The 18387-nt window shown below is 41.5% G+C and overlaps 1 protein-coding gene across 9 annotated transcripts in view; it reads left to right on the top strand.

Moving 5' to 3' along the window:
• Window positions 1–18387, top strand: part of APC (APC regulator of Wnt signaling pathway) — a 181129-nt gene that overhangs the window by 45750 nt on the left and 116992 nt on the right. For 8 of the 9 annotated variants that reach the window (XM_075932016.2, XM_075932012.2, XM_075932008.2 and 5 more), the window contains one exon: window positions 8517–8669. The exons of the other annotated variant lie outside the window; for it this stretch is intronic. In XM_075932016.2, coding sequence (XP_075788131.2) covers window positions 8535–8669 — 135 coding nt within the window. In that variant the 5' untranslated portion in view covers window positions 8517–8534. The remainder of the gene's footprint in view (window positions 1–8516; window positions 8670–18387) is intronic. 9 annotated transcript variants of the gene reach the window in all.

Here is an 18387-nt window from a genome sequence, read left to right as displayed (position 1 = left end):
GCATTACTCATGGGTGCTACTATATGAGAGCTTAGTGTCAGAGAGCAAACCAGGAGTACTATTAAACTGCAGATGGATCAGAAGGTGGTAATATTTTTCGGTTTCAGCTCCTTAATATTAGAGGGCTGAGACTAGTGCATCGAAAGACTCTGTGGATTATGGATTTGTATTGTAATGGATTAAGATTTAAAGAGTCTGCAAAAATAACTTCTCTTATTTTTGGTTGACCCAGGCTTTCCTAATAAATATACTTAGCTAAAATTGCTTAATTTCAAGTTTAATTTTTTTTACTGACCTCTGAATCAATAAGAATTTTTTCCAGTTTATACTAAATTGAGAAATCTGTCCAGTATCTCACAGCTGTTCCACTAATGTTGCTTCACTTCCTAAATTAAAGCTCATGAAAATTTGAAACACTCCAGTAACTCCTGATAGTTCTGTTCTGCACATAGCAATTTAACATTATTAGCATGCTTGGCATTTTTAAATGCCTAAATTTGGAAATAATTGAGATCTGGGAGATATGTTACAACTTAAGTGTTAGAATGTTACAAATTTTGTTTAAAAGAGTTCTATAATAACATGTATGCTGTGATTTTGTGGTTCCCCCCCTCCAATTTAAACGAAGTCGTAATTAAACATTGTAAACATGCAGAATTGTCGTCTCTTTAACAAGATATAAAACTGAATACACGGGTTATGGGGATTATGAATTGGCCTCAGATTAGAATATATATTTTTGGTGGCATAAGGGTTTGGTGCAGTGTTCCCTGTAAGCAGTGCACTTGTGCGGCCACTCAGAAGTGACCCAGATGCTGATTAACAAAGTGCCCACAACTAGTTTTTTTTGTTTCTGCTGATGGTGCACATTCTTGTATGCCATAGTGCAAGAGAATAGATTGGTTTGTTGTATTAAAATTTGAAATATGGACACTCATTTTTTATAACATTTTAAAGTGTGTGTGTTTTTAGGAATGATTGAGAGACTAAAGTAGAGGACTCTGTATGAAAATGCCATTTTACACAAAAAGCTGGGTTGGCTGGGAACACATTAACACTGAATTTTAAAACACACTAGAATTTTTTAAATTATTTCTTATTTTTACTAAAATCCAAAACTAGGGATGTGAATGAGCAGTTGAATAGCTGACTACCCGATAAGCAGGAGCTCCTACTTGTCAGGTAAGCACTATTGACTACTCAGTCACTCTTCTCCTCCTCCCCCTCCCCATCCCGGCCACTTCTCTGCACTCTTAAAGGGACAGAGGAGCTGGTGCACAAAGACGCTGGCTCAATCTCTGGTCCCCTGCCGGGTCTCAGGACAACCCCCCTGCTGCCATTCTGTATTCTGAAAGGGACAGATCAGCGACAGCCACTCCCATGGGTGTCTCAGCACAACTCTCACACTGCATTTTTAAAGTGACAGAGCAACAACAGCTTAAGCAGCTGTCACTGCTCTGTCCCTTTAAAAAATGCAGAGCGGCAGCAGGGGGCGGGCTTGTGCTGAGAGAGACCCATGGGACTGGCTGCTGCTGATCTGTCCCTTTCAGAATGCAGAGTGGCAGCAGGGGGGTTGTCCTGAGACCTGGCAGGGGACCAGAGATTGAACCAGCATCTTTGCGCGCAAGCTCCTCTGTCCCTTTAAGAGTGCAGAGTGGAGGTGGAAGACTATTGTGCTGAGACCTATAAGTGATCGCTGTAACTGCCTTTCCCTAACAATATCCATCAACTATTCAACTAGCAAATTAATATTCCAATATCAATATTCCATCGAATATCGATATTCCTTTGACTAGCAAATTAATTGCTACTTAACATCCCTAACCAAAACAATGAGTCTTTCACTTGCATCATTTTAATCATTGTAAACTACTCAGATTGATTACTCATTAAGTAATTTAACCTGCCAGCAGTGGATTCTCACATCCTTTACCTAAATGTCACCTCACAAAGGTCATATCCACTCATTTTTTTCTGCGGCCAATTTAAAATGCCTTAGAAACCATAGCATGATATTAAACAGAGGAAATCCCTTTCCATTGTGCCACACTTTTCCTACCCTTTCTTCCCTCCTCCCTCTCCTTTGTTAGGGCTGACACTCTCTCAAGAACACCAAGTAATGAAAACACAGCTTTTTTATTGTGTATTTAACAGTTGGGCTAATTTAAACTCTGGTATTTAAGAATACAGTAAAAATGTACATAGTCTAGTTGCTTTTATGCTGTAAAAGCATACATTTGCTGTTCACATAGGATTAATATGTAGTTTATGCATCCTAGTTAACACTTTTGATTTTAAATCTAAGATTTACTTATAGGGCCCTACCAAATTCACAGTCCATTTTGGTCAATGTCACAGTCATGGGATTTTTAAAAATCGTAAATTTTGTGATTTTGGCTATTTAAGTTTAAAATTTCACAGTCATGTAATTACAGGGAACCTGACCCAAAAAGGAGTTGGGAGGCGGCTTGCAAGCTTATTGGGAGAGGGTTTGCAGTGCTGCTGCCCTTACTTCTGCAGTGCTGATGGCAGCAGTGCTGCCTTCAGAGCAGAGGGAGCTGGAGAGCAGCAACTGCTGACCAGAAGCCCAACTCTGAAGGGAGAGCTGCTGCTGGTGGGGTGCTACCTACACAACTGAGTGCCTGGCTAACAGCTGCCACTCTCTGGCTACTGCACTATAAAGGCAGCTCACAAGTAAAGGTGACAATATTGCAACTCCCCCCTAAAATAAACTTGAAATTTTTTAGAAATACTCTTCTCCCTCATAAAATTGATAGAAATTGTATAGTGTGTAGGGCAATGTTTCTTAAACCGAGAAACACCAAACAATTTTTTTATGGGGGGGGGGAGAAGGGCTGGGGGAAGTTATTGAACCCAAAAAAAGGTCGCCTGCCCCTTTAAGGGTGGCCATTTTTAATTATATTCTCCATAGTACACCTTTAACTGTGTGCCACGCAACACAGTTTAAGAAACACTGGTACAGGGTAAAAGCACACCCAAGATCAGATTTCATGGGAGGGGAAAGCAGATTTCATGGTCCATGTTGTGTTTTTCATGGCCATGAATTTGGTAGGGCCCTGTTTATTTAATATTCATGCTCATTGTACAGTGTTTTGAATTATAAGAATTAAAGCCAAAACAGATGTTTTTGCCTGAAATGCTGTAACCTTACATTGTTTGCATTTCTATGTGAAGATTCATTATTTATGTTGCTTTTTAACAAAATGGTTTCTGTAACTGAAAGAAAAGTTAATTTGTAATGAAAATGTGTTCCTCGGTTCAGGTAGCTTAGAGAAACAGATGAATATTGACATAGTCAATATAGAGAGAGGCAACATTCAGTTAAATTGATTTTGCTTTTTTGAAGTACTTCAGGGAGCAGAAAACGACATAACTTCTTCCTTCATACATCTTTTGGATTCTTTCTTATAAAATTAGGGCTGTGAACCAAACTTCTGTTTCTGTTTCTATTTAGAGAGTCCAGCTGCAAGACTACTACTTAACAGTAAGAACAGCTAGCTCCTTGGGTGAAAGTGATCATGAAATCATAGTGTTCACAATCCTAAGGAAGGGTAGAAGGGAGAACAGCAAAATAGAGAAAATGGATTTCAGAAAAGCGGATTTTGGTAAGCTCAGAGAGCTGATAGGTAAGGTCACATGGAAATCAAGACTGAGGGGAAAAACAGCTGAGGAGAGTTGGCAGTTTTTCAAAGGGACATTATAGAGGGCCCATAAGCAAGCTATTCCGCTGTGTCGGAAAGATAGAAGATATGGCAAAAGACCGCCTTGGCTTGACCACGAGATCTTTCATGATCCAAAAATAAAAAAAGGAGTCATATAAAAAATGGAAAGTAGGAGAGATTACAAAGGATGAATATAGGCAAACAACACAGGAATGCAGGGGCAAGAGGAGAAAGGCAAAGGCACAAAATGAGCTCAAACTAGCTACGGGAATAAAGGGAAACAGGAAGGCTTTTTATAAATACATTAGAAGCAAGAGGAAGAAGTTAAAGGACAGGGTAGGCCCACTGGTCAGTGAGGAGGGAGAAACAGTAACAGGAAACTTGGAAATGGCAGAGATGCTTAATGACTTCTTTGTTTTGGTCTTCACCGAGAAGTCTGAGGGAAAGCCTACCATAGTGAATGCTAGTGGGAAGGGGGTAGGTTTAGAAGATTTAAAAAAAAATAACAAGTTAAAAATCAGCTAGACAAGTGAGATGCCTGTAAGTCACCAGGGCCTGATTAAATGCATCCTAGAATGCTCAAGGAGCTGATAGAGGAGGTATTGGAGCCTCTAGCTATCATCTTTGGAAAATCATGGGAGACAGGAGAGATTCCAGAAGACTGGAAAAAGGCAAATATAGTGCCCATTTATAAAAAGGAAAATAAGAACAACCCAGGAAACTATAGACCAGTTAGTTTAACTTCTGTGCCAGGGAAGATAATGGAGCAAATAATTAAGGAAATCATCTGTAAACACTTGGAAGGTGGCAAGGTGACAGGGAACAGCCAGCATGGATTTGTAAAGAACAAATCATGTCAAACCAATCTGATAGCTTTCTTTGATAAGATAACGAGTCTTGTGGCTAAGGGAGAAGGGGTGGATGTGGTATATCTAGACTTTAGCAAGGCGTTTGATCCCGTCTTGCAAATACAACTTAGATGGGGCTACTATAAGGTAGGTGCATAACTGGCTGGATAACTGTACTCAGAGAGTAGTTATCAATGGTTCACAATCCTGCTGGAAAGGTATAACAAGTGGGGTTCCGCAGGGGTTTGTTTTGGGACTGGCTCTGTTCAATATCTTCATCAACGATTTAGATATTGGCATAGAAAGTACGCTTTTGAAGTTTGCAGATGATACCAAGCTGGGAGGGGTTGTGACTAATCTGAAGGATAGGGTTATAATTCAAAATAATCTAGACAAATTAGAGAAATGATCTGAGGTAAACAGGATGAAGTTTAATAAAGACAAATGCAAAGTGCTCCACTTAGGAGGGAACAATCAGTTTCACACCTACAGAATGGGAAGTGACTGTCTAGGAAGGAGTATGGCAGAAAGGGATCTAGGGGTTATAGTGGACCATAGGCTGAATACGAGTCAGCAGCGTGATGCTGTTGCAAAAAAAGCAAACATGATTCTGGGATGCATTAACAGGTGTGTTGTGAGCAAGACAGGAGAAGTCATTCTTCCGCTCTGCTCTGCGCTAGTTAGGCCTCAGTTGGAGTATTGTGTCTAGTTCTGGGTACCGCATTTCAAGCAAGATGTGGAGAAATTGGAGAGGGTCCAGAGAAGAGCAACAAGAATGATTAAAGGTCTAGAGAACATGATCTATGAAGGAAGGCTGAAAATTGGGTTTGTTTAGTTTGGAAAAGAGAAGATTGAGGGGGGACATGATAGCAGTTTTCAGGTATCTAAAAGGGTGTCATAAGGAGGAGGGAGAAAACTTGTTCATCTTGGCTTCTGAGGATAGAACAAGAATCAATAGGCTTAAACTGCAGCAAGGGAGGTTTAGGTTAGACATTAGGAAAAAGTTCCTAACTGTCAGGGTAGTCAGACACTAGAATAAATTGCCCAGGGAGGTTGTGGAATCTCCATCTCTGGAGATATTTAAGAGTAGGTTAGATAAATGTCTATCAGGGATGGTCTAGACAGTATTTGGTCCTGCCATGGGGGCTGGGGACTGGACTCGATGACCTCTCGAGGTCCCTTCCAGTCCTAGTATTCTATGAATTTATACTTGGTAATAGAGCTTTATAACTTGTCTAAAGTCTGGTCTTGGTACCTTACAGGGGTTGTGGAGGCATTCTTCAAAATATGAACCAGTGTATTACCTGCCTGAATTTGCAGCCAGCCTCAAGTCGTGGTTTACCTCTGTGACTGAGAAATTTGGCATTTTTTCCAAGGTGCTACAGAATTCAGAATTTTTTCCAAGGTGCTACAGAATTCACCGGGGAATGTGGTGTTACTTAGACCCTGAATTGTTGGCCTACCGTTCTAGAACCAGGCTGTAACCACCTGTTGGTCTCCAGCTTTCCTCACAAAAGGAATTAATTGGATTTCTACTTGCTCCTTATATTATGCACTGGAGATAGGTGCTAGGCAGCTGGAGTTTTGATGTACAGGCCATCTTGCAATCAGGGAATAGAGTATTGGTAACCAGAACCATAGGACAGAGAACAATGCAATAGCTGAAGCCTGAAACAATGAAAGAAAATATGTATAAGGTGACTTCATGTCTATCATAATTATTTGTTCTGTTTTTTACTTTAATTAAAAATAATATAAAATAAATTTCTAAATGAAGTAATTTTAAAATGGAAAAATTGGAATGTTTGTTCCAAAAGATCAAAACAATCTTGAGACTTATCAAATGCTTTCCCACCTAAATGAAAACTCTACTTCCACAACACACTTAGCTTTCAGTGAATCTTCAGTGTTTTGAGAATCCACTTGAATATTTTTATTGGCTTTCTGGTTAACAGTAGTAATTTGAGGCAGTTAAACTTGGACAGCGCAAGTCATTTTTTAAGTTCAGCTCTGAGGATTGCTGGCTTAGTTAAGTAAATCTGAGAGAAAAGTAGAAGGACAAGTTTTAAATTAACCAGTGGCCCATGGAAAAGTCAGTTGGAGACCACACAAATGAGAAGCAAAAAAACTCCCCCCAATCCTCCCAACCCTCACTGATGTCCCCAACTGAGACAGCTAACTCCTCTGGTGCTCCAGCCTCATGGGGCGAGGGGAAAGGACAGGAGGACTGAGGTTCAGCACTTCCCATAGTCCAAATTTACTTTTCTTGGGTTCTAGAGTTAGTGGATTTTGTGTACCACCTTACGCTCTGGGGTGGGGACAAAAATGAGGAGTTGAGTGTGTAGGACAGGGCTGCCAGTGAGTGGGATAGGGTGCGGGTGCAGGATCTGGGTGGAAGGTTGCGTGCAAGAGGGGGTGAGGGTGCGAGGTCTCTGTGGGAGGTAGGGTGCAGGAACAGGCAGGGAGTAGGGTGTCTGACCATGGGGTGGGTGCAGGAGTAAGCTGAGAATATGGGGCTTTGGGGGGGGTGGGGTTGTGGTGCAGGGTCTGGGCATGAGAGGGGGTTCTTACCTGGCTTTGCACTCCCAAGCATGAGCTCCTGCTGTTCCCATTGTTCGGCCAATGGGAATGGCAGGCAAAGTCTCCAGACAGCAGAAGCAAAATACAGGACTATGTAGCACTTTAAAGACTAACAAGATGGTTTATTAGATGATGAGCTTTCGTGGGGCAGATCCACTTCCTCAGATCAAGTAGTGGAAGAAAATAATCACAACCATATATACCAAAGGATACAACTTAAAAAAATTTCATTTGTCGTTTTCATATGTGTTCATTTTTTTTAATTGTATCCTTTGGTATATATGGTTGAGATTATTTTCTTCCACTACTTGATCTGAGGAAGTGGGTCTGGCCCACGAAAGCTCATCATCTAATAAACCATCTTGTTAGTCTTTAAAGTGCTACATAGTCCTGTATTTTGCTTCAGCTACACCAGACTAACACGGCTACATTTCTATTACTATTCCAGACAGCAGGGCACTGTACTGCCATTCCCCCAGCTGTGTGGGGAGGGGGGAAGCAGCAGCATGTGGAGCTGCTATCTCTCTCTCTTTCTGGGAGCCAATCTGGTGGGGAAGGTTGGGGCTTTTTTTCACAGCCTGCACCCTCCAAGTGGGAAGCCGGATCTGATGCTCCAGCCCTGTGGTTGTGTGGCAACTGCATGGCTGAAACTGCAGCGCAGGCTCCCTGCTGTGCGGGAGGATGGAGGTGGGCTGAGCACAAGCGGTGGACTACTAGTGGTCCATGGACTACACTTTGAGAACCACTGACCTAGAGTGTTTTTCTTTCCACTTAGGCTATTTTTTTATCCTCACAAAACTAAGGCTTTGTTCTATACTGGCAATTGAGCTGCAAAGCTTTTCTCATTCACAGGTGCTTAAAAAATCAATCCTCTCCGCCCCCCAACAACAAAAGCTTTGCAATGTCAAGGGCTATTGTAAACAGTGCTTTGTCCATAGGAGTGCTCTCCTGCCAACAAAGCAAACATCACTCATGGGAGGTGGAAGTTTTTTGTTGGCAAAAGTGCTGACAAACAGCATTTACACTGACTTTAGCAACACAGCACTGAGGCTAAAAGCTGCATTGCATAGCAGACAAAGCTTTTTAGATGAAACAGAATTTTCCCCTACTTCGTGTCTCTTCCATGTTTGTGTTTAACTTCTTGTACAGCAGCCATGGCGATGGATATTGCATCATGTATCTAAATAAATGTTTCCTAGCTGAAATCTAATCAATTATATATATATATAAAGTTTAGCAAAAATAAAGCTTCCAACAACTTTTAAGTCTTTCTTCCTTGAATTTGTCATAGTGACTGTAATGGAAAACATGAGAACTGAGGAAGAAGAGAGGTAGCATTGCCTCAAAATTCACACTGATTTTTTTTGAAACACTTGGATGAAAAATATTGTGTTATATTTTTTAGGTTCAGGGGTAGCCCAGGATGGCTGCAGCTTCATATGATCAGTTGTTAAAGCAAGTTGAGGCGCTAAAGATGGAGAACTCAAACCTTCGACAAGAACTAGAGGACAACTCAAATCATCTTACAAAACTGGAAACAGAGGCATCTAATATGAAGGTATCAAAAGAGTGTGTGTTCCAATATACATGGAGGCTTCGATGTAACCTTTTGTGTTGGAATATTTCTGTATGAGCACTTCAGGGTTTATTAGATGCTTAGGAGTCTTATGTGCTTTTAGATTCCAACAAAAATCATCATTCAATGTCTGTAAATAAGTGTATTTATCAAGTCGAATTACTTTCCAGAAAGCTTTCATTAAGAAAATAAAAGAAATTTACAAACTGTTTTTAGAGCCATCTTCCTGTTTTTGCTATTTTCTCATGTTCTGGTGTGTATTAATGATTATTGCCTTTTTTCCTGACTGTATTTCCTAGCAGGAAGTCTAGTCTGATGACATAGTTTGATAAATATAGTTAAGGTTAAGACCAGATTTCTGTTTATAGTGCTATTGTTCAAAGTGTCTAAAATCTGTAGGGGTAATTGGATTGTCCTGAAATTGTGTGCCTCAGAAGAGCACATAGTTTGGGTCAGTGAACTAAATTTGTGGCCATTTGAACAAAAGGTTCCTGAGATTCAGCTGCTAGGAAAAAAACAGCTTTACTTAAAGTTCACTTACTCTGGTAACCAATTTTTGTACACAGAAAGATATGAAGATGTAAGGGCTGAAATTGTACCAGATTCTCACAGTGATGGAGGATTACTCTTAGGGATGTAAAATTCCCTTTAATTAGTTAACTGATTAAACTAGGGCAGGCAGGGACTGCTTTGGCTGGTCTGGAGTGCCCCCTCCACCTCATCCATAGCAGGCCCAGAGAGCTAGAGCAGCCTCCTGCCCGCAGCAGGCATGGGGACTGCTCTACCCCCTGCTGGTAAACCATAATCGGTGAACCATTCACATCTCTCATTACTATAATAAATGCATAACATCTATTAACCTGTTTGGGTTAATCAAATTAAATTATTAGCAAAACAGTTTGCTTCTCCAGCTAAGCATTCTGGCAAGCAAAACTTGAGGACCTAATGGATTATATTACACATATTCAGAGAGCTGGAAAGCTCAGTGTTGTAAGGCCCCTAAGAATCACAGGACCTATGTGTGTCTCAGGAAATGTTCTATCCAATGCATCTGCATTCCCCATAATCATTGTCATTTGAAATCCAACCCAGAGCAGAAATTTGAAATAATAATAATAATAATAATGGCATGTTGCTCCAATCTGCCTCTTTCAAAGGAGCATTTTTATTTTGGGGAAATGTAATGTGAGTACAAGTGACTATTCAGAAAGCACTGAAACTATTTTTGAAAAGAAAATATGTATACCGTTAGGGAAGAGTAGGTGGAAATAGAGAGGGGGCATTAGAGTGTAGTGAGGGGGGTTAATGAGGAGGGGTATAAATAAGGACAGGCGTATACATGGAGATAGATGGGAAGCGAAGGTTGGGAGGAGACAGGTGAATAGGGAGTGGGAAGAAGGGGACACTAGGAAGTCTCCAGCCTCTCTCAGGCACTACAATGCTGAATAATATTGGCTTGCCTACGATCTCAGTTGATCACAGCTAAGATGGCATCTTCGTTTGTTAGGTAATATTTTGTTTAATTATATAGCTATGCAAAATTTGGTACTTATTTTTTTCAGTAATATTTTTAAAAAGGTACTTTTTATTGAATGCTGCCCTTCCAGTGCTTAGCTTGTAAACTACAGCATCATTAGAGCAAGGCTATTTTTTCCTGTTCTGTTCTAAATAACTGCCATCAAATATGATAGCTCTTCAAAGAATTGCATTTTTGCCAATACAGATATTATTGATCCTTGCATTGCCCTTTTACAGTATATTATAAAAATATTTCTGTTGCCTCAGTTTGGGATGAAGGTACAGTCTTCTATACCAGCTGCTTGACCCTACATTTCATTTCATGTTTTTAATTAATATGCATCAGGAAAACTATATTAAAATATCAAGGACAATATCACAAGATTTTCAGAGGGGTAGCTGTGTAAGTCTGTAACTGGAAACACTTAAAACACATCAAACAGTCTTGCAGCGCCTTAGAGACTAACAAAAAATATAGATGATATCATGAGCTTTTGTGGACACAACCCACTTCCTCAGATGTACCATCGCCTGCTTCTTTTACTATGGTCAGGAATGAGGACTAGGAAGTAGCTGGTATCTACTTTCCTTAAGAGTCTGGAATGAAATAGGGGGAAAAGAACATGTAGAGGTGAGAAAATGTTTCAGATTTACCACGTTTCTCACTAGTGTTACCTTGGACCTCATCTTGTGTTCTGTCTTCTCCATCTTTATTTTTCATCTTGGCTCCAGCTTATATGTGACTTGAAAGTTTCGAAGCCTTGCTTTGATTTATCTTAAAGGCTTATTGGTAGTATTTGGTTGCTCTTATGCAGTAAACCTGGGAGCAGGAATGGCTTTGGGATTCACAAACTTGGAGTAAGCATGGGCTACATGCACCATAGATATACAGTAAAACCTGTGTTATCTGGCACGCTCAGGGATTAGGGCATTCCGGTTATCTAAATATTCCGGTTATCTGAGAGTCCCATCAACCTAGGAAAAACCAACGGACAATAATAGTAAAACTCAAGTTTTTAATATTGGTAGTTTTGTAGTGTGAGGCAGTTGGTCTCACATTTCTATTTTGAGTTAAAGATGATTAGTACTAATTAAATAAAAAATTGTTAAGCCAATCATGATAAACCAAGCCAGGCCTGTGTGCCTGAAGATGTGACAGTATTGTGGCTTGGGGGAAATTCCGGTTAACAAAGCTTTCTGGTTAAAAGAGTGCCGGATAACAAAGGTTTCACTGTACGTACATTTTTTTCTTACTTTTTTCTTTCAGTAGTAACTATAGGACGATGGCTTTTGTTCACTTATAAGAAGCTACTTTCCTTCACAGCTAAAGTCAGTGTTTGTATAGCACAAATGCCACGATGAACAATGGATGAGATGTTTATGAAGAAAAATAAGTAGCAGAATGAGAGACAGGAATGGAATAGATGAAAGTCCTGTAAACACCATATGAACAAGTGAAACTCCAAATAGTCTGTCTTTGAAAGATTAATCTCTACTTTGGGACATACACTACTATTGTTCATGAGTTGATATTGAGCTTTAGCAGACCCAACACCAAATAAAACCCAAAAGAGGAAAAAATACCAAAGGGAAAAATTGTTGAGATCTACTTGGTATATGGAATTTTTACAGAAACGGTCATTGTCTTACACCCTCTATCTGACCCATATTAGAATAGTTAAAAACTGATTGTGATTATTATCTTGATTGTTAAAATCTTTATTAAATTTATCACTGGGATCAAAAGTTTTGTACATAAACTTTTAATATTAGCAGATGCAGGGGAAAGATATTTATCACATGTTTATGAGCCTTTTCAAAAGTTAATATTTTTAAGAAATTGTTAATTTATGTAATTGATAGCTGAGAAAAATTGATGCAGATGTCTTAATACTTTGACAGTTTAAGAAATGCAAGGTTTAATATTAGAATTAAGAGTTTATAATCAGCTAATTTTAGATATATTTGTTGTAAATGCATGTACAGGCAGTCCCCGACTTACGCGGATCCGACTTACGTCGGATCCGCACTTACGAACGGGGCTTTTCTCGTCCCGGAGCTCACGGGCGGCGGGTCGCCACCCGTTTCCTCCGGGGCGAGAAAAGCTTCTCCCGGTCTCCCTGGTCTGCTGGGGGGGTCCAGCAAAGCCGCTTTGCTCTGCCCCAGGCTTCCTGGAATCAGCCGCTGATCAGTTTCAGCAGCAGCTGACTTGGGGACGCCTGGGTTTCTTAAGTTGAATCTGTATGTAAGTCAGAACTGGCATCCAGATTCAGCCGTGGTTGAAACTGATCAGTTTCAGCAGCGGCTGACGCCAGTTCCGACTTACATACAGATTCAACTTAAGAACAAACCTACAGTCCCTATCTTGTACATAACCTGGGGACTGCCTGTATTGCATGGTCAGTTACAGAGATCCCCTTAACTGTCACTTGATGGGCTGATTTTATCACTGAGCCTGCCTACCTATCATCTGGGGTACCCCATCACACTGTCCTGCTGAGCCAGCACCTCTGGTCTCCCTCAGAGATGGCACAGTGTTGTGACAGCCCACAGCAGAGCAACACAGATACTGAGAGCGGCTCGGCTCTGGGAAAACTGTCACACCAGAACCCCAGATAAATCCCCGTTGTTGTGCATAAAAGTTTTATACAAAGCAAGCGCATAAGTTGTTTACCCTCTTTATCAATTAGAGAGAGAGATCCATAGCTGTTGTCATCACTCCTTCCCCTCCCTCCCCCGTAGCAATTATTTACATTAAGTTTAATAATAAACAAACATTATCATCTTAAAAATAAAAAGTAGAATGTAAGTGGTTGAAAGTGATAACAAGCAGATCAAAATCAGCTACTAAGCAAACTAAAACAAAATATACCAGCTAAGTTTAATAATCCTAAGAAACTTGATACATACAATTTCTTACCCTATCGGTAGTTTTAATGATCTCTTCTTATAAGCGAGGAAGACTCCTAGCTTTGACATGATCCTTCCCACTCTCCAGTCTTAGATGCTTATAGCAGTCATCTGGATGGTAAGCAGGGGGAGATCCTGGTGTCTGGCTACTGCACCTGTTATGTGGCTTTCTGCCTATAAATAGGTTTGGCCTATGGTGGGAATACTTTGTGTTCAGTTTCAACCTTTTCACTCCCCCTTGGAAAAATACCACATCCAAAATGGATTCCAGCATCAGGTGACCTGGCTACATGTCTTGGCAGGACCAACCTAGTCCAGGCTTACAGGAAGAACAAGACTATTATTCATAGACCACTGTATTGAGTACCAGGCCACTAAGTTCCTTGAGTACTGCTAAGGGCCTTCATTAGCATATCTAGCTACATAAACAGGTTTATACATCATATGTCTAACTTCAAATACAGGAATGATATATGCATACAAATAGAGTATACAAATTCAGCAGATTACAAGCTTTTCAATGACAGGTTACATGCAACATTTTCATAAAGCATATTTGAGTTAGGCACATTCATATTCAGAAGTATATTTCCTTAAAGAATATGGAAGTGCACTATCACAATGTAGCTCACAGTAAAATATAGAGATGTGTTTGACTATTCTTCGTTTAAAGCTAGATATAAAGGCAGAAAGAGTAAATGTTTCTATATAGTGTTACAATGTAAATGAGGCTGGATGTGCAGTATTCATAAAGAATGGTACAAATTGTCAAGAAAATCATGCCCAACTTGATTTTCAAACTTTAGTGACATTTCAGGGATTAACAGCTCTTAAAACAATACAAACCCTTCCTTAAATGAGTTATAGTGTACTACCATTAACTGTGTGTCAGCTGAGATGCAACAGAGCAAGAAGGTAGATTGTTCTATAAATGAGCAAATATGCTGTTATGCAAGGATCAACACATGGCTTACATTTAGAGCCCTGCAAACCTGCAGATATCCGTTATATATTCACTTGTTTACTCAGCTCATATTTTGAATTAGGGATGTTAGATACTGTGTAATTGAAATGTTAGCAATTACACCACTATTAAATAGTCCCGGGGGGTGGGGGGTACAGTCAGCCACTGCCCTCTGGCTCCACTCCCAGCGGACCTCTGCTATCCCGCGCTGCTGTCTCTCTATTAGAGAGGCAGCGGTGTGGGGTGTAAGTTGGGACCTGGTCTGCGTGGGGAGCAAGCTTAAAAACCATCTGCCCTTGCGAACCGGATACTTGCTGTCTTGTGCTGCCGCCCCTGATATAGAGGCAGCAGTGGGGGCTAGCAACATCCCCTGTCTTTGAGGGGTTCAAGCTCCCTACTGACAGAGTGTTCTGCAGGATGTTGAACAGCCTCTGTCCATGGAGAGCTTGGACACTCCATGGACAGGGGCTGCTGCTGCAAAGCAGCCTCTACCCCAGGTTTGCCACGGATAAAGGCTGCTCCATGGGATGTGGAGTGTGTCTGTCTGCAGGGAGCTCAGACCACCCTGCTGACAGGGGTTGCTTCGTGGCAGCTTCCCCTACCCCCTATCCCATGCTGCTGCCTCTGATATCGGAAGCAGCAGTGCGGGGGGAGAGCAGGTAGCACTGCAGAGCTGATGCTTGTGGGAACTGACTTTTAAGCTCCCATTACCAGATCCTGCCTCCTCTTCCCCCCCCTCCCTTTCCCGCTGCCTCTGTAGGGGGCAGGTGGGTCCATGGGAGTCAATACACGTGGGGGACCTGGCTTGAAAGCCAGTTCCTCATGCATGTCAGCTCCAGCCTGCCCCCCCATCTTTACTCCCCTCCATCAGAAGCAGGCAGCAGCATGGGGAGGGGGCAGGTAGATCCAATGATTGTGGGGAGCCTGCTTAAAGAGCCTGATACAGAGTCAGCAAGGGGGGAGTGCGTGTAGTCAACAGGATTAACCGATAAGCCCAGGCTTCACAAGTAGTCATTTACTTGACTAACATCTAAGGATATTAAGTATCGGTTAATTGAATAGTCGAGAGACCTTATGATTTCTTATCAGTCGACTATTCTATAGTCCCTTGGGGTGGGGCCAGCAGGCAGTGCACTCCAGCCCCACTCCTGGAGAGCCCTCTGTCACTCTGCGCTGCTGCCTCTGTATTAAAACCCAGCTCCCCTCATGGACCAGCTGTCTGTCACCCTATGCTGCTGCCTCTGATAAAGAATGAGATGATAGTGTAGGCAGGAAAGGTTTCGATTACGAGGAACTGGGGAAACTTTTGGGCAAGAGGGAGCTTATAGAAGAATGATGGGCTCTGCCTAAACCAAAATGGAACCAGATTGCTGGCACTCATAAAATGATGGGGTTTAAAACTGCTGAACCCATCAGTAAAGAGATATTGGTGTCATTGTGGATAGTAGTCTGAAAATATCTGCTCCATGACTAATTATTAACACAATTAAAAAACCTCTAACAGAATACTGGAATTCACTAAGAAAGGGATAGATAAGACAGAAAATATCATTGTCTCCTATACAAATAAATCTCATGTAAATCAATGACATGCCTATATATCAAATACTGTGTTCATGATTGATCTCACCCCCCCCCCCCATCTCAAAAAGATACAGGCAGTCCCCGGGTTACGTACAAGATAGGGACTGTAGGTTTGTTCTTAAGTTGAATCTGTATGTAAGTCGGAACTGGCATCCAGATTCAGCCGCTGCTGAAACTGATCAGTTTCAACAGTGGCTGAATCTGGACACCAGTTCCGACTTACATACAGATTCAGCTTAAGAACCCCAGGCGTCCCCAAGTCAGCTGCTGCTGAAACTGATCAGCAGCTGATTCCAGGAAGCCCGGGGCAGAGCAACTCTGCCTCAGGCTTCCTGTAGTCTGCCGCTGGTCAGTTTCTGCAGCGGCTGACTTGGGGACGCCTGGGGCAGAGCAGCTCGTCGTCCTCCCCCCCCCCCCCCCAGCAGCCCAGGGAGCCGCGGAGCAAAGCGGCGGAGGACCCGGGCCAGACCGCGGCGCTTCCAGATCAGCGCCGCGGTCCGGCCCGGGTCCTCTGCGGCTTTGCTCAGTGTCTCCCTCGTCTGCCCACCAGGGAGACGCTGAGCAAAGTGGCGGAAGACCCGGGGCCAGACCCGCGGCGCTTCCAGATCAGCTGGAAGTGTCGCGGGTCCGGCCTGGGTCCTCCGCCGCTTTGTTCCCCGTCTCCCTGGTCTGCTGGCTCCCCCAGCAGACCAGGGAGACGGGGAGCAGCTTTTCTCACCCTGGAGGAGGCGGGCGGCGGGACCAGGCGTCCCGCCGCTCCAGTCCTCCGGGGCGAGAAAATCCCCTCTAGTAACTGCGGATCCGACATAAGTCGGATCCGTGTAACTCGGGGACTGCCTGTATATTGGATTTGGAAAGGTACAAAGAAGGGCAACAGAAATTAGGAATACTGAACACATTCCATATGAGGAAAGATTAAGAAGACTGGGATTTTTCAGTTTGGAAAAGAGATGATTAAGGGGGAAGTATGACAGGTCTGTGAAATCATGAATGATGTGGAAAAATTGAACAAGGAAGTGTTATTTACTCCTTTAAATGACACAAGAAGTAGGAGTAACTCAATGAAATTAATAGGCAGAAGATTTAAAACCAACAAAAGCAGGTATTTCTTCAATCAGCCTTTAGGACTTTTTGCCAGAGGATATTGTGAACGCCAAGACTGAAACAGGATTCAAAAGGAAACTAGATAAGATCATTGAGAATAAGTCCTTCAATGGCTATTAGCCAGTATGGACAGAAATCCAACAACACATTCTATATGTCCCTGACCTCTATTTGCCAGCCTGGAATGGATGACAATACGAATCGCTCAGTGATTGCATGTTGCGTCCATTCCTTCTGAAATATCTGGTATTTGCTACTGTTAAAAGACAGGATATTGGACTAGATGGTTCTTTGGTCTTTCCAAGCATGGACATTCTATGTTCTTACGTAGAATGCAGATGTATCTGCCCCTGCTGAAATGCAGTAGAACCCACTCTTCTCCCAGAGCTGAAATAGAACTCAGGAATTCTGACAAGGTTGCTCGCTTTTTCCACGGTTAGTAACAAAGTTAGAATATACATTATTATTTTAAACCTAACAATGTCCCTTAAGTGACTTGCCACAAGATGTCAAGCATATTATTAGAACTGAGTGGGTCTACCATTCGTCTTTCTCTTGTATAGGAATTAGATACAGGGCTCCTGACAGCTAACTGCTAAATTATGTCAGAAAACTAGAGTTCTCTAATGCCTTAATAGCCCCCGGAGTTGTGATTAAAGTTGCCCTCCCCCAACCGAAATCTGAAGTGGCACCTTGCCTTAATGTTCTGTGTATGAATAGATTTTGCCATACTTTTCAGTTTGTAGTATTCTGCATAACTCTTATAGAAACTCAGTTTCCATTTTCTTTCTCCTCTGTCCACATGTGAGCAGCTATCTAATGAGTCCTCTGTAGGGGTTAAAAACAGAGGTAAAAATGCAAGCTGAATTCTTTCTCAGTACATAAGAAGGTTATACATTTAATTCTCCCATCTCTTCTTACCCTTGGAATATTTCCTTGATAAGAGTTAATATACAAGATTAGATTTTTCCCTTACTTATGTATATCTGGAGTAACTCCACTAAGAGCAGAATCTGGCCCATATTTACTGTGACTGCATTTCTTACTATGGAGCATAACCTTGAGGATGAATCTTTTATTGCTGCTCATGCAGAATTGTGGTTATGTTTTAAGGGTGATCTATTGTTCTTCTGATTTAAAGTGATGATTTGGAGTAGTCTCCAAAAATATGTGCACATTATTTTCCTTTGCTGTGAATCCAAAAGTTGCTTTTTCACTTTCTTCAAAGTGGTAAATGGAAATTATATTCCTATGTTAAAAATAGAAGCACTAGAGAGCAAAGCTCTTTTAGTACATTATATGTTGGATCAGAACAGAAATGCCTGACAAAATTAATAAAAAAGTAAGTTGAAAAAATTGTAGGTGATGTTTGTTATGCAGAATTTCTATGTAAATATCTATTAAACTCTGGTTAGCCAGAAAACCTTTGGTTACTTTTTCATTTTAGCACTATCCCTGATAAATACCTTAAGAATAGAAAAAATATACACATGATAACATAGTTGATTAAAAGGGAGCTAGCAGAAGCAGTAGAGTGCAAAAAAAATTTGGCATCAGTAGTTCTGCTCTTTTGTTAATGTTGTTTATTTCAATAAAAATTAAATACAGAATATTAACATT

The sequence above is a fragment of the Pelodiscus sinensis genome, chromosome 6 (assembly GCF_052426305.1).
Source record: "Pelodiscus sinensis isolate ZL-2025 chromosome 6, ASM5242630v1, whole genome shotgun sequence".
NCBI classification, from domain to species: Eukaryota; Metazoa; Chordata; order Testudines; family Trionychidae; genus Pelodiscus; species Pelodiscus sinensis.
The sequence above is the reverse complement of the archived record's forward strand: the minus strand, read 5'-3'. Positions and strand labels throughout refer to the sequence as shown.